Genomic DNA, 20,190 nt, shown 5'->3' on the forward strand with positions numbered 1-20,190 from the left:
TGACTATAACTAAATTAAATATTGCAAAGAAAAAAAACTTTCATCCGCTTAGATAAAGCTTTTAATAATGAAAAATAAAAAAAATAAATTACTTAAAAAATTGAAAGAGAATAAAATAGTAATGAAAATAATTAACAATACATTGGTAAAAATAATAAAGTAATGTCATAAATATTACTATACACGGAAATAATAAATATACATAAGTGAAGAGATCGGTTTAAAGGTAGTAGAAAATGTCAGGATTTTATCCCAGTGTGGCTACAATTTTTAAAGAAACGAGACGAGTAAAAATAACGGCCAAAGGAGCGTGAGTATATAGGGTATATACTCATAGTCGACGTAAGCTTACTCGGCAATAAAAGAGGCGACTACCCTCGTACATTATAAAAGCGAAAGAACTATACTACGGCAGGTATACTAGCATATATGACTAGAAGAGAGAAGAAACTTCTTTTACTTCTTTATCTCATCTTACTTAACTTTTTTATGAATCCTTTGCTTAGTCTCATTGTTCTCTCTATAGTTGCACAGACTCAAGGAAGCTGTTTACCCAAAATTTAAAAACGCATTTATGTATTATTTATGATACTTCATTTTTTTTTTGTAATTAGTTACATAGAGATTAAAAACTTTTAAAATTTTTATTCGACGAATACACGGTTGCAGCTGTAAAGGGAACCCTAACTGGCCGTTGATGTCAAATAGTTTTACAATGACATACACTAACATTTTTAGCAATTTTACCAAGACTTAAATAGATTTACAGGTTTTATAAAACAGAATTACCAGACATGCGTTGAATAACTGATAGTGCGTAACATGTGGACTGAACCATTATCTGTAAAACGCAATGTCTTTAACTACTGTGGGTGTACGCCTCCGACTAGTGATAAAACCATTGCGTTTGACGAATAATGGCTGACTTAGTCCACTAGTTACGTAATATACTATTAATTTTATTTAATTTGTTATTGACTTTTAATACGAATACATAATAAAAACTTGAAAATATTATCAAATAAGAAAAATTTATCAATACAATATGATCATAAATCTAACTTGTCTTAGATGAAATTCAAACTACATAAATAAAAATAATATGTGATCTGATAATTTAGTGAATCTTAAAACGGTATAACGTCAGAATTTGAGATAATGGTTTGAGATATTGACGTTTATTGCCTATCCAAACTCAATGTGATATATTTTACGTTAAATTTTAATCCTAAAACTCTGACCCATATCGAGCGGATAATATATTGTTTTACATTAATAATGTAGATGCGTATTTCTTATTTTTTCCAACATTTTGTCTCTGTCGATTTTCCAGCTATACAAAATTTTTTATTTTATTTCCTTTATAGACCAATTAAATTTTCACAGGAATTAATTTATTAGAATGCATTAAGTCATTATACTACTTGAATTTTCTTAAGAAACGCCTCAAACAATTTGATCAAAAACATGAAGAGATCAAGAGCGATTTTATTTAAACTCTTTGAGGTAAAACGTAAAAAAAGACCATGTTGAAACAAAAATTTAACAAAATTAATTAAATTCTTTTGAGAATTTAATTCGTATATACAAGTTGTTCAGTATCGTCTCAGATGAATTTTACTTTATACCCTTGTAATTGTGTACTCGCTCTCTCTAATCGGAAAATAAAAGCGGACATTTCAAATTTTCTTTGTGAAAATAAAATATCATTAATTTTTATTGTAATTTGTGAATTTAACGATAGTAATTTTATTCAGTTGAATAAGTAGTTAAATAACAATTTATAAGGTATCTATTTTTGTTTTTCTTACTTTTAATTAAGTGTATTAAAGCCTTTTGATCCTACCATAGTAAATAAAACCTAATAACAAAGTTTTGAAAAATTAAAAATTTTTTTTCTGTTTATAGCGAAAGTTACCATTTTTTGTTTATATTTTGTAGCATATCAACTTTAATAATGATTATGATTACTATTAAAACCTGTTGAAAATAAAAATTTCTATATCATGTGCTTTACAGCTAAAATTTTTATCTAAAAATATAAAAAACTTTTTTATACTTGAAAAATATATATATTTTTCAATTTGCGGAAAACTAAAGTTCTTTTTACAGAAATAAAAACGTAATTGAAAAATATAAAGTTTTTATATAATGCCGTAGGGAATCATATATATACATTTCACATTCATAGAATCCTATCGGTTCAAGTGAATCAAAGTGTTTCAGTCATTGAAATCGTATATGTGTTTAGATGTATACAGTTGAATATATATGAAAGCATAAATTTTATACTAACAAAAAAAAAAAAACCTAATGAAAACGTCTGTATGAATAATGATATTGTTGAAATCAGAAAAACGAAGCGATACAAAAGAATGGATATTTGTAGCTGGTTAGATACCAGAAGGCCTGGAGGGTTAAAGCAAAATTCTTTAAAAAATAATTTTGTTGTCTTGCTATAATATTTTTTACATCTCATTTCTTAAATAAAAAATTAAATCAGACAGTGACTGGATGAAAAATGAAAGTTTCTCAATCACAAAATGCACAGATTATATTTCCTAATAAAATTAACTTAGCCCAATACTTAGTTATTCTGAGGCAGAAATGATAAAAATTAAAGCCTAGTCTAAGCTTGTTTGAGTATCGGGATGATAACTTCCTGCAGCCCAATATTCTGCCAAGACAGGTCCCATTGTAAAAATTTTTTTTCCTACAAGAGACAGAAATGCAATAAGTAGAGTAGTTATTCCCAAAAGGGGCAGAGTTATGGACTACTGTGGGTAAAACGGTCACACAGTGTCAAGAGGACGAAACTGGACAAAATAGGATGAAACTCTAAGTTTCAATTCCGCCCGAAAATAAATTTCTTCCTCCGGACTTGATCCGAGTTTTTCCTGCTAGAAATGCACGAAATTCTATTCTTAAACCATTAAAAAGCTTTCTATAAAATTTTATATAGCCGACTATTGAATGAATTACTATAAACAGTAATCATTAGATGAGTAAATGATTAAAACATTAACTAATTTTCAGGTGTCAAGAATGCCCAGTAGTTAAACCAAACTTCCTCTGCGGAATTGACAATCGCACATACAGTTCACCATGCCGTCTCGAGTACCACAATTGCATTCATCATACCTCAGTTCACATCGCGTGTAAAGGATTCTGTCCGTGCAAAGGTAACTGCGTCAAAGCGTGATTAAGCTTATCACAGATATTTCATTACTGTTTTATTACTTTCTTAATACATTGCTGTGGAATTAATTTTTTATCTGATTTAAAACAGTTTCATTGAAATAATAATAATTTTAATATTAACATACAGAAACGTATTATAAATAATCCATTTATATATTAATTAAATAAACATAACTTGTAACGGAACCGTAATTTTCAAGAGTAATGTATAAATTTTATTAACGTATAATATTATTTTAAAATTCATATATGTGCATAAGTTATACAACACATTGGGAAAATAATCATTGGGAAATTTATAAACGAGGAGGTTTTTTTATTATTAAAAACCATTTAAATTTTCCGAGTATCCACGCATGAACATTCGTACTATCACCCTCTGACACAGCAATTTCTACTGGGAGTTATCACACTAATTGAATTTGTTCCAATGAAACAAATGTTTACGCAAAATTGTTCCACTACCGATCGAATCCGTATAAAATTTTTCACCATAAATATTACAGTATTAAAAATATGTTTTGTAAATGAGTGTTGACATAAAAACAGTAAAAAAAAAATCGTTTACACTTTTAACTTTTTTTATTTTTTTATTGTTTCAGGAGGATCAGATCTTAAAGTCCATACAAAAAAAATACCTCAAGCAAAACTTGAAAAAAATTTTTTGGGGAAATCTGGTCGAAATCGTGACATCACACTCACTCCACGTGATTTTAATTACGATAATCACCATTATCAGTATCTCAAATACAGCAAACGTCCAAAGGTACATAAAAAAAGTCTATTTGTTTATGGCAATTCTTGAATTTTATTCTGGCCACACCCTAGCAAATTCGTATAGACATTATACTAGTACTACTAAATTTATACGCAAAGATTAGGTATGACTAAAATAATGTTTCCATCCATTTTAACTCTCACTAATACATTTAATATAATCCATCCCGATTAATTTGTCAGAAAATAATGTTCTTTTATACGCTCCAGTGATTTCCAATTCGAATTAAAACAAATGGCCATTTCTGTTCGTTTTAACTTTTAGTACTCATTCAGATTCAGTCAAGTAAATCATAATACAGATCAGGTCTTACTGTAAATTAATCTAAAGTAATTAGATTGTATTCTACAAAAAAAAACTTTAGTATTGTTTTATTTCTTATAATTTTTATGCCATTATAATCCAGAAATTTTGTAAAATATTATTATAACTTTTATTAAAAATAAAACATTTATTGCTTCTATTCCGACTCAATCCATTTGTAGTCCAATAACAGTATTTTTCTCTATCCGTTTCAATTTAAAATAAAATGAATAGTATAAGAAACCATATTGAAAAAAATTCAAATTCTTTTTCAGTTGTCGAAACTATTTCCATATATATGAGATATAAGCGCATGGATATTATTTACATACGAGTTTTTGCTCAATAATATACACTTTTTAATTAACAAGTCAAGTACCATATATAGAGTTAAGCACCAAAACTATTGGATCGGTCAGTTTAGGAAATAAAAAATATCTTTTTCCATTGAAATATAATTTTTTACTATAGCATAGTTTTTTTTTAAGTTGGATTATAATATTATTAATAACCTGGGAAATAACGTGAGAGTATAAAAAAGTTGGGCAAACGTTGTATACTATGTTATTTGAAACTTTCATAACTCAACTTTAATATTGAATTTTGCTGAGGTAAACCTTATAAATGATTTAATGTTTTCAATATTTCAATGTCCTGCATGTTTAAATATTTAAACCAGTGTAAATTTCTTGATGTCGCCCACACGATGATTTATTTACATTTCGATTTTTCTTATGATGAAATAAATATAAAACGGAACTAAAATAATTTTAATAAATAAAGATAATTATCGTAAGCTTTTATATTTTATCTATACGATAATATTTAAATAAATTTTTAGTGTTAAAAAAATGTATATCCGTATCAACTGTCTGACAATGACGTATTGAATAAATGAATTCTTTTATTCTTCTCTCAACAACTGTGAATATTCGTTGATATAATTACGTGAGATGTTTTATATCCAAAGAAATTTTAAGTGCAAAGTTAGATCTGCTTTATATCAACCATGAAAGCTTTTTTTAAGCTTTATTTTATTTTAACATAAAAAGTATTAAATTATCAATCCTATAATTATTATTTGAATATAAGTCAACTATTAAGTGTTAGTAGATCATCTATATAATAATAGTTTTAGTTTGAATTTATCGGTGTACCTTATGAGGTTCAAAGGACAAGTTTCAACAAGGAAATGAAAGAGAGGGGGCGGGTGAAACCCTTCTTGACTTTAAAAGAAAAATGACTGTTGAAATAATTGGCAATAAAATTTTGCTGAGTATGCCTGAACTGAAACATTACAAGTATAAAATAAACTATTTTTAACCAAAAGACATTTAACGTTTAAATATTTTCGCGGGTAAACTAATGATTGATTAATGTTACCTACCTAATAATGATTTGTTAATTTTTCTCTAAACACAATTTTATAAACTTTTTAATCAAGAAAACGTTATTTCATTAGAAGTTACACTGTAAAAAATTAGCGGAATTAATGATTTTTTATGTTTTCACTCTGAAAGGGAGTTTTAGAAAATATTATTTATTAAAAAACTCTGCAGAGTGAAATTGTAGTATAAAAACTCGCGGAGTAAATTACTGATACTTATTGACGTTAGATTTTCTACTATCTTTTAACATTTATACCGAGTACAAATTATATTCCTCATGAAAAAGTTATTTTTACAGAATATAAATTTATTTAAGTGCTAAAACTCTGGAGCGGAGTGAATAAAATCCGTATATACTCCTAATTATTTTCATGTATTTTGTGATAATAGGTTGTTATAACTAGGTCATTCGTTTATAACAATGCAGCACCATTGTTATAAACTATACACAGCAATGTTTTAAAAATAAAAATAAATATGCTGTTTTTTTTTTATACAGTTTCGTAACAACAAAAAGTAAAATACGACACTTGTACTTAAGACTTAAATGTACTCAAGTTTATTTTACAACGTCGGAACAAAAAATCTATAGTGTCCAGAAATTACTCGTCTAAAGTGATAGCCACTAAATTTTCTTTAGACACAAAGCTTATAAAATATGTAATGTTTAAATATTAAAATTGGCAGGGATTGGGATTCAACAGCAAATACGAAGAAGACATAAAGCATTCAATGAGTAATGAAATCGGTAAAAATTTAGCAACCTTGAAGCCTACTTTCGATTCCCCTGAAGCCAAGTTCAATCGATTACGAAACACTGATTGTCCACCCTCCTCCCGACCAGCTATGGCTAATCGATTGTTAGACTGGTTCTCAGTAGTAATGGCTGATTCCAAATATCGTCGTCAACATGTTAAGTCTAAGGGTAAGATATTATTACTCTTCTCAAACTCTGTAACTAATCGTTTTCAACAAAAGTATCGACCGAACCATAAATCATTCTTACCCTTAATTAGATTCAAGTAATTAAACGGGTAAATGAAAGGTTGCGTCTTACTGTAGTAGTTTTTATTTAAAAATAGGTCATTTCCCCATCGGATGCCAACCAGAAGTCAGGTGGATGTTTGGACATTTGGATAATGATGAAGATCGTCGAATCTCTCTTGCAGAGCTGTATAGCCTTGAACATGATCAAAATGAGCCATGTCTCAAACCATTCCTTGATGCATGTGATACGGATGGGTCAGTAATTTAATTATTATTTATCAATTAATTATTTAATTTTTAAAACAATAATTAAAATTATTTTCTTCAGAGATATTTTTGTAAGCGGTCCAGAATGGTGTGGATGCTTTTCAAAAGCAGAAAGACCTTGTGCTGCAGTTCGCAGGCGATCTTCTCCTGATGTCGCACCAGCTTGTGATTCACGAGGATATTATCGCAGTATTCAATGTCATCGTGGATTAGGTTTATGTTGGTGTGTTGATCCTCATGGTATTGAATTTGCTGGTACTCGTACTCGTGGTTCTAAACCAGATTGCGGTAAGTGTACGTATTACTTTGATTATTAATATATTTTTTTTTTCTGTTGAATACATTTTATATGTTACTTAATTAAATATTAATTATACAGATGCTATTATCAGCAAGATAAGTAATGAGGCTTTGAAGACAAACAGCGTAAATCTTGAAAATGAAATTAGTGACGACGATGATGAAGATGATGGTATAGATTCTGGAAATGATCTTGAAGGTTCAGCGGATCAACCACTTGATTTTTAAACTTGATTTTTTTTTTTTTCTCAAAATCTATTATTAAGCACCTTGAAAATATATTTTTTTTTTTCTTTTGTTTTCTTCAAGAACTGACAAGGAAAATAAACATAATAATAAATTTCTCGATAATATAAAATATCGATCTTATCAATAGAAATGAGCCTATTAAAAAAAAAAAAAACGTCGAATTTAATTCTCATTAAACTTAATAATAAATCCACCCTGCCGTCCTTCGCTAATATACAATTACAATAGCGGTCGGTTCTAATATTAAAAATCAGATTCTTATATGTTTAGAATTTAACATAAACTTGTACACTAAATATTATTCGCACGACCTTCACGTATAAACATTCATATTTATTTAATGATGTAATGAAGAAAAAAAAACGTAATTTAAAGTTGATCACTTAAAAAGTGTCAATAAGAATAATAAAAATCGATGATACATTTTTTTAATATAATTTATAATCATTAGATTAACAGCGCTGCAGATTCTATAAATATTGAACAAGATATCAAAATCCAATACTTAATCTACAGCCTTAAAATAATAATAATAATTATTATTATCTTAAAACTGCGACCATCTTAGCTATTAAAAATTAAAAATATCAAAATCGCTTAATCAATGTCGCATAAATGCTCACATTCATAAATCATTTTTTAAATTTTATCTTTAAAGATAAAGGTCTTTTTATTTATAAATTTACCGTAGCTATACCGTAAATAATAATAATAATAATTATAATAATAATATTATAAATGGAACTTGTAAAAATCACTCCTTAATATTTTCGATTATTAAATCTGTAATATCAATTGAATTTTTATAAAAATTTCCGATTGGAATAATTTTATAGAATTATGAATTATTTTTGTCATTAAATTTATAATTAAATGATTGATCTTGAGACATAAAATTAATTTTACCGAAAATATTAAGAAGGGATGTTGACATTTTATTTATTCCTGTGTAAGAATATCCATTTTTACTTATAACTTGTACTCAATGCAAGTATTGTGTTAATATTTTAGATGAATATAGAATAAGAATAATATATATAAATATATATAGTAGAGAAAAAAAAAAAAAAATAAAAATTGGTGTGAACAATGTGAATAGAAAATAATTTTAGAAGCAATGAGTATATAAAAGTACAGCTAATGTCATCGCGTTAAGCTCTTCCGTCCCCATATAAATTTTAATTAATTATTTTTAATGTAATTTTTTGTAGTACCGTTAATAATGCATGCAAGTAATTTAGACAATCGAATATTTTATTTAAATAAGGAAGCTTAATAATTATTTTGTTTATTTATTATTCAATTAACTTTAATGTTGATTCCTTCCATACTTGTCTCTTAATTAATTTAATTTATATTAATGAAGCTCATTATTTTATATAATGAATCAGTATTTGTAAAAGCTGAATCAAATATAATTGTTAAGTCCCAATTAAGCATCTTGCCATAATATTCTGCAATAATTAATTATTTAGTTCAATGACTAATAACCTAATTAATTCGATTGCAAAATATATAGTATTCATATTAAATATAACATACTACGCATTGTATATAACTATATACAATAAATAGGTAACTTGACAAATTATCTTGTACGTCATATTTCTATTATTATTATTAGTGAATAATGATAAAAAAATGTGCTGGATGAAAAAAAAAATAAAATTTTTACTTAATTTTTGAAGCTACCGTAGATACCATATATATAATTGATATATTACAAATACGGCTGTAAGAATCCATTATTTAATAAAGATTGTTGTAGAAATTTCTTTTTTTAAATATAAAAAACTATATCTATAAATACCTGATCATTTATTTCCCGATTAAATTTTATTAAATATCTCTAGTCAAAATAAAAAAAAAAAGAATTCAAATCGTTTACTTATTGGTATATTATTATATTATTAATAATTTATTGTTTTATGTGAATAGTAAATATAAGTACTAGAAAATATAAACTGCCGAAAAATTTTTAAAATAATCTGCTGGCGCCGGAATTCGAAACCAAGAGCTAACGAACATGAGTGCATTCAGAAATGCTCTAGCTCTAGCTCTCGCTATAAGATAACGCTTGGCTAGAGCTAGAGCTAGAGCATTTCTGAATACACCCAGATTTTAAAACAATACTCGAAATTTTTTATATTTATTAATTATTCTCATTACTTACGCGGTAAATTTGAATATTTGAAGAATAAATTATTAGAAACTGGAGAAAAATTAAAAATCGTAAGTCACAATAAAATGGCGGCAGAAGATGATAGAAATATTTAAAATATTAAAAAAAAAAACACTTAAGTGTTTGAACAAACCTTGGCGGGGAAATAATATGCAAAAGGGTGTCCTTATACACTTGGAGATTTAATTTAAATTGCTCCAAGTGTATTGCAGCTAAAAAAACGTCACTTAACTGCTATTTCCCGCCAGACGATGCCAGATGATTTTGCTCAGGAACTAGGAAGATGTCAGCATCAGCCATCAGCAACACTTAACACTTAACTGCCCCACAGACACTTTGCACAATTTAATTTTTACAAACACTGCATAATTCAATTAAACAATAACTATGAATAAAAAATTTTATGGATAAATTACACGACGTAAATGCAATACTGTGTTTCAATTCGAACGTAAGGAAGGATCTAGACTAGTACTGCCGTTGTCGATGATACTGACTGCCGCTATTGGACCGCCAGTTGATACAAACCAATCGATTTTCGATTCATCGATCGCCCCCACTTTAGCAAAAATTTGAACGTCGACTACAGTGACGCGTAGTAGCTCCAGCTTGGCGCGAAATTCAAAAATTCAAATTTAATAATTTTATTAATAATTATTTATGTCAATAATTATATTAATTAGGGTGCATTCGGAAATGCTCTAGCTCTAGTTCTCATTACATGGCAACGGTTGGCTAGAGCTAGAGCTAGAGCATTTCCGAATGCACCCCATGAAGCATGAAATATATTATCAGATACATTAATATTTCAATGTCGAATTAATTATTAAAATTTTAATATTTACTATATTTGTTGATACATAAATTTTTTAAATAAATTTGAATATAAATAATATTTGTATGGAAATATGATTTTTATTACGTTTTGAAATTTTTGTATAATAAAAAATACAGACGTTTTTATAAAAATATTTTTATATGGATAATTAAATTGTGCATATAGAACCACAAATTTTGGATTATATTCGATGTTCAGAACTTCAAAACAGCTCTCAAACTATCAAAGAAACAAAAAAACAATTTTTATTATCATTAAAATAATTATCTAACAATTTTTCTAAAATAATTTATTGTTACTTACCATTTTCCCGAATGAAGCAATTGAAAACCTTCGTTAATTTTATCGAACGGCATTTCGTGAGTAATAAATTCATCGAGTATAAGTTTTTTTTTCATATATTCATCAACAAGCTTTGGCACACTATCTTTAGACTTCCATCCTCCGAATGCTGTACCTTTCCACACACGTCCTGTTACTAATTGAAATGGCCGAGTACTTATTTCTTGTCCAGAAGCTGCCACACCAACAATAACTGAAGTTCCCCAGCCTTTGTGACAAGATTCTAGTGCTTGGCGCTAAAAACAAACAATTAAATTAATGCCCCTTTATTAAGTATACTATTATTTCAAAATTATTACCATTGTCTTAACATTTCCAACACATTCAAAAGTATAATCCAATCCTCCATCAGTTAATTCAATGAGTACTTCTTGCAAAGGACGATCATGTTTATTAGGATTCAAGAATTCTGTACATCCAAATATTTTTCCTACATACATATTAAAAAGTTTATTATTTTTTGTAACGTGTTTTTATTTTTTTAATTTAAAAAAAAAATATAAATATGAAACCTTTTTCAAATTTAGACTCATCAATATCAATGCCAATAATGCGAGAAGCACCAGCAACTTTGCATCCAAAAGCAGCAGCTAAACCTACTGCGCCAAGACCCCAAATGGCACAAGTACTTCCTGGTTCAACTTTTGCAGTATTTAAAGCAGCTCCATAACCAGTAGGAACTCCACAGCCAAGCAAACAAACTTTCTCTAATGGTGCTGCAGGATCGACCTGAAAATTATTTTATAAAATAGTTGTATTTATATTATATGAAATAATATTTTTGGGTTGTTTGATAAATAATTATATAAATAAGTCTTGTATATTAATTTATAAATTACCTTTGCCAAGGAGATATCGGCAACGACAGTATACTCTGAAAATGTTGAACAGCCCATAAAATGAGCTAAAGTTTTACCTTTACAAGTAAATCTCGAAGTACCATCAGGCATTAATCCTTTACCCTGTGTCACACGTATAACACTGCATAAATTTGTCTTTGGAGACTTACAAAATTTGCAGTCTCTGCATTGAGGAATGTACAATGGTACAACATGATCACCTTTAAACATTTCATTTAAATTCAAAATTTTAAATATATTATAAATAATTAAATGAATAAAATATTTATAAAAATAAATAAATATATTTAACCTGGTTTAAATTCAGTAACACCTTCACCAATACTTTCAACTATACCACTTCCTTCATGGCCAAGTATACTTGGAAAAATTCCTTCTGGATCTGCACCAGATAATGTATATGCATCAGTATGACACAATGCAATTGCTATTACTTTAATACGAACTTCATGAGCTTTTGGTGGAGCAACCTCGATCTCTTCAATTGATAATGATTCTTTTTCTTTCCATGCAACCGCAGCACGGCACTTGATAACCTATTAACACGTAACATTATTTTTAATTCAAATAACTTAAAAAATTATAATTATTCCATCAAAACTTATATACTAAAGTAATACTAAATAAATTAAAAAATTTTTTAATCAAATAAAATTAAATTAAAAAAACAATTTTATTTACTTTTCCAGCGGTATCAGCCATAGTGTTGTTTTAGCTCTAAATATTATTTCTCTTGATTATAACTCAGTACAAATAGATAAATTAGATCTGAAGTATAATATAAAACTCGAAACAATGCTTCGATATTGTGTGTATTCAATTATTCAACAACAAGAGTTCTTCAATTAAATAGAATAATAGAGTATTGACAATAATCTTTGACTGATTAAAATTTCAGCCGGATCGTGATATATGTATATATATATATATAGGATAATCAGATATTACATCATTGCAGATGAGTGTGAATGTAGCAGAGATATGAAATAATTTATATATTTTCAATAAATAAATTAAAAAAAAAAATAGGCGTATTGATTTTTTAATTATTTGAATACGCATCGTTTTTTAATTTTTACTCTAAATACATTTTATTTATTTATTATAAAATTTAAAAAATTGACAATTGTCAGCTACATTCATACTCATTATTGTAACATTGTTACGTAACAATAATCAATTGTTTCTTTCAATGTATCTATCAATCAATAAAAAAAAAAAAAAACATATATTATTTTAAAATTAATAATTAAATAATTCTCGATTCTTTTTTTTAAATAGGCCAATATAATTTTATTCTAAAAAACATTTATGTCGTGTTCGGATTTCTCATAGTAGATCCGATTAATTCCGAAAGAATCCGATTGTCAATTTAAAAATTATGAATTATTTTATTGTGAAAAATTATTAACGAATAAGATTATTTTTCCTTATCTTTCCACGTAATGGTAAAAAAATATATCATCATTTATCATTTAAATTATATAAATGTACAATGTTCTGAAAAATCGGTTGACTTTCAGGTTTTTAGAGCTGTTTCTGTGATCCTCATGCAGTTTTTAGGGATTTTGTTGTTTGGATCGCAAATAACTTAACACGCACTATGATATTAATTTTTTAATTTATAAAACTTAATTCAGATTATTTTTATTATTTTTACATTTATCAAATATAAAAAATATTATAACATTCATCTTAAAAAGTAATCAGTATTGGTGAATATAATTACAATTAGATACATTATAAAATTGTAGATAAGCTTACAAGATAAATGGCATAATTTCTTTTGAAATTTTCTACACAAATAATCGAATGTTTAAAGTTTTGTCTTTCTTATTGAATTAATTATATATAAATATTATAAATAATATCTTACTAAGTCTCTAACTTTTTTTTTTCTGTACAAATGATTAGTTGCATAATTTTTCAAAAGTTGTATCAAAAAATTTAATGACTCTGAATGTCACAGATACATCAGACAATTTTCTAGTTATCTCCGACCAATTAACAAAAAAATGCCCATTAAGAACTCAAAAATCCTTCGTATTAATTTAACAAATTTTTGTTCAACCAATATTTAAATTGTTTATTTATCGAAGAATATAAAAATTATCTGGTGTCGGTTGCTTTCATTATCATAAAATTTCTAGCAAGTAAAAATTATAACAGATTATTAAATTATCTATCAAGTTTTTTCGATCGCCAAAATTTGTAAATTGGCAGTAATTTAATGAAACATATAAAATTAGCGACAATGTATCCAACAAGTGCACCAATAGCACAAGGTATTGGCCATTCTTGCCATGGTCTATCCCAATCTAAGGGAATTACAATAGCCCCTAACCAGGTACCTAACACTGTAGATTTAATATTACGATCCATAGCTTCTGCTATAATATTATTACTGGGTAATGGAAATCCAGTTAAAAGAGTCAACGCATCATCAATACCGAGCTGTATACTTGATGGAATAAAAGTTAATTCTGATAAAATAACAGCAAGCATTGTTGTTTCTTCTTGATGTGTTGTCAATGGTGCTCCAAATAATACAATTGCACTATAATATACAATAAATAACATAACAATAATTATTATAAATTTAATAGTATCTTTAAAGACTTTCGGCCATATTTTTTTGTATTTTGAATTTGATACTTTTGAATCAATTCTATCAAAACTGTAACGTCTATTATAAAATTTTGAAAATGTAAATTTAATTAATTCACAAGACAATATAATAAATGTTGGAATAAATTTGTAAGTATCAACATTGTATAAAATGTCATTGTACTTTAGTATAATTAAAATAGATGAAAAATAAATGCTTGTAAATAAACAGTTATATAGCAATAATCTTCTGGTTAACATCCTGATTATTTTATTCGTAGATCTATAAAAAATAAAAATATAATAACAACAATAATAATAATAATTTTTATATTTTAGTTTTTGGATTTATATTTAATAAATAAATCAACACTCACCAATAGAGTTTATTAATTTTTACTTGAGCATCATATACATTTAGCTATCAACTAAAAAATGTTTATATTTATAAATTTTTGTCAATAAATAACCACCATCATTTATCTTAACGTTACCATACAATATGCCGGGTTACAGTTGACTTAATAAAAGATTCGTAGTCGGGTGTCGGGTTAACACAAAGTAAATGAAATACTAAAACCGAAAATACCCGAATTCCCACTTATTTTATAATTCGGCTATACGTTGACTTGGATCAGCTGATAAATTGTATTTACTATAAATATTTATAATATTTTTGTAGTAAATTATTTTTATTTTTTATGTCAATTGGAGAAAAAAACAAACGTTCAATATTTTTATAAGTATATCAAACTTGATAAACGTTTATTTATAAATTTGATTTAAATATTTTTATAATTAGGTTAGAAATTATAATTTTAATTACAAACCAGTAAATACAAGAAAATGTCATCAAAAAGAGTAAGTAATTTTTATAAAATACAATTTAAAATAAATACTAACTCTCAATATATTATTTTACAGAGATATATTTCAAATAATGATAAAAGTGATTCAGATTCCGAGGACGGTTATGTTCCGTATGTTCCAGTTAAAGAACGTAAAAAGCAACAATTAATGAAATTAGGACGATTAGGACAATTAAGAGAAGAGGGTGTTATTGGTACTGTTGGAAAAAGCAGCAGTGAAAATGAAAAAGACGATGGAGATGACGAAGATGATGGACAAGTATGGGGAAGAAAATCAAATATTTCTCTTTTAGATCAACATACTGAATTAAAAAAATTAGCAGAAGCTAAAAAAGAAAGTGCACTGGAAAAACAATTAAAAGAGGAAGAGAAAATTCTTGAAAGTGTTGCTGAAAACAAAGCTTTGATGGGTGTAGCTGAATTGGCTAAAGGAATCCAATATGAGGAGCCAATAAAAACAAGTTGGCGTCCACCAAGAGGAATTATTAGTCTCGGTGAAGCTCGACATGAAAGAATAAGAAGAAAAATGAGAATTTTAGTTGAAGGAACAGATGTTCCACCACCATTATGTAGTTTTAAAGAAATGAAATTTCATCGTGGTATAATTCGTGGTTTAGAACATAAAGGTATTATAAAACCTACTCCAATTCAAGTACAAGGTATTCCGACAGTTTTATCTGGTCGTGACATGATTGGAATTGCTTTTACTGGTAGTGGTAAAACTTTAGTATTTGTTTTACCTCTGATAATGTTTTGTCTTGAGCAAGAAGTTGGAATGCCATTTATACGTAACGAAGGTCCTTATGGATTAATTATTTGTCCTTCACGAGAATTGGCAAAACAAACATACGATATTATACAGTATTATACAAATAGTTTAAGATCTGAAAATTGTCCTGAAATTCGAAGTTGTCTTGCTATTGGTGGAGTTCCTGTTTCAGAGTCTCTTGAAATAATAAACAAAGGAGTTCATATAATGGTTGCAACACCCGGACGGTTGATGGATATGTTAGATAAAAAAATGGTTAAATTAAATTCATGCCGTTATCTTTGTATGGATGAGGCTGATCGAATGATTGATATGGGTTTTGAAGAAGATGTTAGAACGATATTTTCATTTTTTCGAGGTCAACGTCAGACTCTTTTGTTCTCAGCTACTATGCCGAAAAAAATTCAAAATTTTGCCCGATCTGCTCTGGTAAAACCAGTGACAATAAATGTTGGACGTGCTGGTGCAGCATCGATGAATGTAATTCAAGAAGTTGAGTATGTTAAACAAGAGGCTAAAATTGTTTATTTATTAGAATGTCTTCAGAAAACAACACCACCTGTATTAATTTTTGCTGAAAAAAAACAAGATGTTGACGCTATTCACGAGTATCTTTTATTAAAAGGCGTTGAAGCAGTCGCTATTCATGGTGGTAAAGATCAAGAAGAACGATCAAGATCAGTTGAAGCATTTCGAGCTGGACGTAAAGATGTTCTTGTTGCTACTGATGTTGCTTCTAAAGGTTTAGATTTTGCTGACGTTCAACATGTTATCAACTACGATATGCCTGATGATGTAGAAAATTATGTCCATCGAATTGGAAGAACTGGACGATCTGGTAAAACGGGAATTGCTACAACTTTTATTAATAAATCAAATGATGAGTCTGTTTTGCTTGATCTTAAACATTTGTTGATGGAAGCTAAACAAAAAGTACCACCATTTCTACTTGAGCTTTGCTCTGAAAATGAAAAATACCTTAATCTTGGAGATGAAAGAGGATGTAGTTACTGTGGTGGTCTTGGTCACAGAATCACTGAATGTCCCAAACTGGAAGCTATTCAAAATAAACAGGCATCAAATATTGGTCGTCGTGATTATTTGGCAAGCAATGCTGCTGATTATTAAGATTACTCTTTTAAAATACAATTATGCACTTTTTTTTATTTTGTATATATTTATGTATATAAATTATTATGAAAAAAACATATATTTGTTTTTTTAAATAAAAATAATAATTAAATCTAATTAAAAAAATATTTTTTATTACTATAATTTAAAAAATTTTCCTTCAATACAACTTATCTGTCCATCAAGGTTAAAATGTTCCATGACATAATTCAGAGCAACTTATCTTTTCAATAAATTATTTTAACAATGACCATAGCATGCATTTCCGTTTTAATGAAAATAAAAAAAAAAAAATCAACTTATCAGATATTCAGTCTACTTTGAGTTTGCGTTGCAACAACAAGACCAAAATGTACTTCTGGACTATAAAATTAATTATTTATTTTTTATTAATTTCCGATGAATATTCTACTGCAAATCCTATTGAAGGTAACTATTTATATTAATAAATTTAAGTAAATATAATTAGTTAATTTAATTACAGATGAGCAAAGACAACCAACATTTATCGATAACGTTCGTAATTGGTTTAAAAATTTGAAAAATCGAATTGTTGAATTTTGGAATCGTTCAATAAATTGGTTCTCTGGTCCGAAAAATGATGACACTTCTTGGGATGATGAATCAAATTTAAATAATCCTATGGCTACGGCAAAATCTCAGTTATCTGATGATAAATCGCTTGAATATGAGGTAGAAAAACTAACAACATTTGCGACTACTGAATTTATAACAGACCCGTCAAGTGACAAATCAATTGAAAAAAATAATATAACTCCTGTAAAAAATTCACAATCTGCTGAAGTACTCGTACCATAAAATAAATAATAAGTATAAAAATTTGTTATTTAAAAATACAGTTTACTGAATAAAATTATACAAAATTATCAAGGATTTCAATTTTTATTGCGTGAATTTTTCATAATTGTACAATACAAATAATAATAATACGTTTATAATAATTTTCACGCTGGTCTTGTATAAATTGAAGTCTCCATATGATGGAATCGAAGAATTACTGTAATAAAAGAAAATAATTTTTGTCCAAATAAATACATTGTTATAATTTTGAATAAAATTTAAATTTTGAAAAATTATATTATTATCTTTAGCATTTTTTTGTTTTCATGCACTACTTAATATTTTTTTTTAGAGTAATAATAATTTGAAATGATATCCATCACCATGAAATTTTTGACTAATAAAGCATGCAATAAGCGAATTTGATGGCACATTAAAATAAGAAGCGTGAATTATCATTAAAATTACAGTAAATTAAATTGAATAGACCACCACAAATGAAAAAAGTTTAGATTTAAAATAATGATATGAATATTTGAAGAAATGTAAATAATTGATGAAAGCTATGAAATACAGCAGCTGTAACTGAAGATCCCAATGATATGAATGACATGCTGTGACCATTTTAAAAATATCTTTAATCAAGAAACCATCTTCTTTCGAAGGGTGTAGTACGTTATACGTATTTAGTCGTTTATTTCCTTGCCTAGAATGTAAATAAAACATATAATGAGATAATACATGCACTAATAATAAATATAACCATCCTCAATAATAGTATCGAATCCTTTTAACTTTGAAATAAATTCATTATTATATTTTAATGCCATAAATTTTGTATACGTGTCCTAAATAAATTTTGTCCACCACCAATAATTAAATAAAATTTTGAATAATAGCATAAAAATAATTAAATTAATAATAAAGCATATTTCAATAAAAAGCCAATAAGAAAATTTTTTACTTAACATGCACAGATGAGTTTTTGATAAATTAAATATAATATAAAATTTATAGAGATTGAATGAGAAAGAGTATAAAAATAATGATAATAAACGTACCTTCTTAGATGCAGCTCCAACCTTGCTCTTTCCGGTACCTCTAACTTTCTTCATCCTATTCTTACGTTCTTTTCTTTGTTTTCTGGTTTGTTTTTGTTTCTCAAAGAGTCCGTGCCTTTGGAGTCTGTGTTTGGGCTCGAATTTCTTGGCAAAATCAAGAGTTTCGTAGATTAAACCAAAACCAGTTGATCTGCCACCACCAAAGCTAGTTTGGAAACCAAACACAAATACAACATCCGGAGTAACTTTGTACATCTTGGCAAGCTTCTCTCTGATGTCAGTTTTACGTACTGACGGTTGACCAGGATGAAGTACATCCACAACCTATCGTATAAAAATTTATTTATCAACAATTCAAACACTTTTTTTTCTTTTTATTTAAAATTTAATTAAAATTTTACCATTTGTTTTCGGCATAATAACCGGTTCGTCACAAATTTTCTGGTTCTGATAGTAGCAGTGCCTTCCGCCTGAAATTAAATTTAAAAAAAGTTTTATAAATAATTATAGTATTGTTTTTAGCAATGATTGTAATCATTATTGACAACAGCAATTGTCCATGCTCATAACCTATAAGCCACCGTTATAGACTATTTTTTAATCAGTAACAATGAGACTTATTAGACGCGATAAATACATTACACAAATCAGTTAAATTTTTTTAATTTTTGAATCAACAAAATTATTAATTAAAAACGGTGATTGTTAAATATTTAATAGATTTAAAATACATACCATCTTGCCCGGATGATTGTTAACTTGAAAAGGCCTTTTCACCGAAAACTTTATCGGATGCGCGTGGCGCCACCACAAATTATGTACCAAATTTAAAATAGTACAGTATCTAGCATCTGGGTAGAAAAATTTCGGACGCTCTACTTGCTCTTACATATTTTTCAGGTCCTGTAAGTTCAATAAAAATGAGACAGAAGATATCTACTGTAGAGTTACCAACTTTATGGTGTTCGTTGTTTTTTTTTTTATATGGCAGCTTTATTAAAAATTTACTTCTATGTTACGAACAAAATATTATTACAAGTTTAATTGCTGTTAAATATATTATTATTGAAAAACTCTTATACAATTTTAATCAATTTACTTTCAAACATTGAATAAAAAATTTTGTCAATTTTTAGACGTGAATTTTTTTTTTTTTTTTCATAAAAAATATTTTACATGAGTAATTATATGTATTCCATAGGATTAATAATAAAATATGTAAAAATATTTAATTGACAGTAACCAACAATTCTTAAT

The 20,190-nt window shown here is 27.3% G+C and overlaps 5 protein-coding genes across 7 annotated transcripts in view; 2 read left to right on the plus strand and 3 right to left on the minus strand.

Moving 5' to 3' along the window:
- Positions 1 to 9,235, plus strand: part of LOC130676627 (proteoglycan Cow) — a 35,405-nt gene extending 26,170 nt beyond the window's left edge. The window contains exons 5-10 of one of the 2 annotated variants that reach the window (XM_057482976.1): positions 3,037 to 3,182; positions 3,804 to 3,967; positions 6,358 to 6,595; positions 6,753 to 6,912; positions 6,986 to 7,212; positions 7,304 to 9,235. In XM_057482976.1, the coding sequence (XP_057338959.1) occupies positions 3,037 to 3,182; positions 3,804 to 3,967; positions 6,358 to 6,595; positions 6,753 to 6,912; positions 6,986 to 7,212; positions 7,304 to 7,452 (1,084 nt within the window). In that variant the 3' untranslated portion in view covers positions 7,453 to 9,235. Of the gene's footprint in view, positions 1 to 3,036; positions 3,183 to 3,803; positions 3,968 to 6,357; positions 6,596 to 6,752; positions 6,913 to 6,985; positions 7,219 to 7,303 lie in introns of both variants that reach the window. The other variant, XM_057482975.1, reaches the window with a different exon arrangement.
- A 1,315-nt stretch (positions 9,236 to 10,550) lies between these two features.
- On the minus strand, positions 10,551 to 12,615 carry LOC130676054 (alcohol dehydrogenase class-3). The gene is made up of 7 exons (XM_057482024.1): positions 12,377 to 12,615; positions 11,988 to 12,231; positions 11,675 to 11,895; positions 11,348 to 11,564; positions 11,135 to 11,265; positions 10,797 to 11,071; positions 10,551 to 10,712 (listed from the first exon to the last, which is right to left on the minus strand). The coding sequence occupies exons 1-7, from the start codon at positions 12,395 to 12,397 to the stop codon at positions 10,688 to 10,690; spliced, it is 1,134 nt and encodes a 377-aa protein (XP_057338007.1). The 5' UTR covers positions 12,398 to 12,615; the 3' UTR covers positions 10,551 to 10,687.
- A 772-nt stretch (positions 12,616 to 13,387) lies between these two features.
- Positions 13,388 to 14,950, minus strand: LOC130675276 (phosphatidylinositol-glycan biosynthesis class F protein). Its single transcript, XM_057480826.1, has 3 exons — positions 14,797 to 14,950; positions 14,680 to 14,730; positions 13,388 to 14,585 (listed from the first exon to the last, which is right to left on the minus strand). The coding sequence occupies exon 3, from the start codon at positions 14,561 to 14,563 to the stop codon at positions 13,874 to 13,876; it is 690 nt and encodes a 229-aa protein (XP_057336809.1). The 5' UTR covers positions 14,564 to 14,585; positions 14,680 to 14,730; positions 14,797 to 14,950; the 3' UTR covers positions 13,388 to 13,873.
- A 55-nt stretch (positions 14,951 to 15,005) lies between these two features.
- On the plus strand, positions 15,006 to 18,155 carry LOC130675275 (ATP-dependent RNA helicase abstrakt). Its single transcript, XM_057480825.1, has 3 exons — positions 15,006 to 15,163; positions 15,227 to 17,500; positions 17,556 to 18,155. The coding sequence occupies exons 1-2, from the start codon at positions 15,149 to 15,151 to the stop codon at positions 17,066 to 17,068; spliced, it is 1,857 nt and encodes a 618-aa protein (XP_057336808.1). The 5' UTR covers positions 15,006 to 15,148; the 3' UTR covers positions 17,069 to 17,500; positions 17,556 to 18,155.
- Positions 17,956 to 19,758, minus strand: LOC130675277 (40S ribosomal protein S24). Of its 2 annotated transcripts, none has more exons than XM_057480828.1 (4): positions 19,669 to 19,758; positions 19,335 to 19,403; positions 18,934 to 19,257; positions 17,956 to 18,089 (listed from the first exon to the last, which is right to left on the minus strand). In XM_057480828.1, the coding sequence occupies exons 1-4, from the start codon at positions 19,669 to 19,671 to the stop codon at positions 18,087 to 18,089; spliced, it is 399 nt and encodes a 132-aa protein (XP_057336811.1). In that variant the 5' UTR covers positions 19,672 to 19,758; the 3' UTR covers positions 17,956 to 18,086. The 2 variants fall into 2 exon arrangements, with proteins under 2 accessions (XP_057336811.1, XP_057336810.1); XM_057480827.1 differs by lacking the exon at positions 17,956 to 18,089 and adding an exon at positions 18,416 to 18,578.
- Positions 19,759 to 20,190: the final 432 nt, after the last annotated feature.

The sequence above is a fragment of the Microplitis mediator genome, chromosome 10, assembly GCF_029852145.1.
Source record: "Microplitis mediator isolate UGA2020A chromosome 10, iyMicMedi2.1, whole genome shotgun sequence".
NCBI classification, from domain to species: Eukaryota; Metazoa; Arthropoda; class Insecta; order Hymenoptera; family Braconidae; genus Microplitis; species Microplitis mediator.

Excerpts from the sequence above, each read along its gene's own strand:
- LOC130676054 (XM_057482024.1), bottom strand. The coding sequence starts at position 12,397 with ATGGCTGATACCGCTGGAAAA. Across the intron at positions 11,896-11,987 it reads TGTTACTGAATTTAAACCAG|GTGATCATGTTGTACCATTG; the intron begins GTTAAATATATT and ends AAATGTTTAAAG. Across the intron at positions 11,266-11,347 it reads TGAGTCTAAATTTGAAAAAG|GAAAAATATTTGGATGTACA; the intron begins GTTTCATATTTA and ends ATATGTATGTAG.
- LOC130675276 (XM_057480826.1), bottom strand. The coding sequence starts at position 14,563 with ATGTTAACCAGAAGATTATTGCTATATAACTGTTTATTTACAAGCATT.
- LOC130675277 (XM_057480827.1), bottom strand. Across the intron at positions 19,258-19,334 it reads TATTATGCCGAAAACAAATG|GTTGTGGATGTACTTCATCC; the intron begins GTAAAATTTTAA and ends TTTATACGATAG.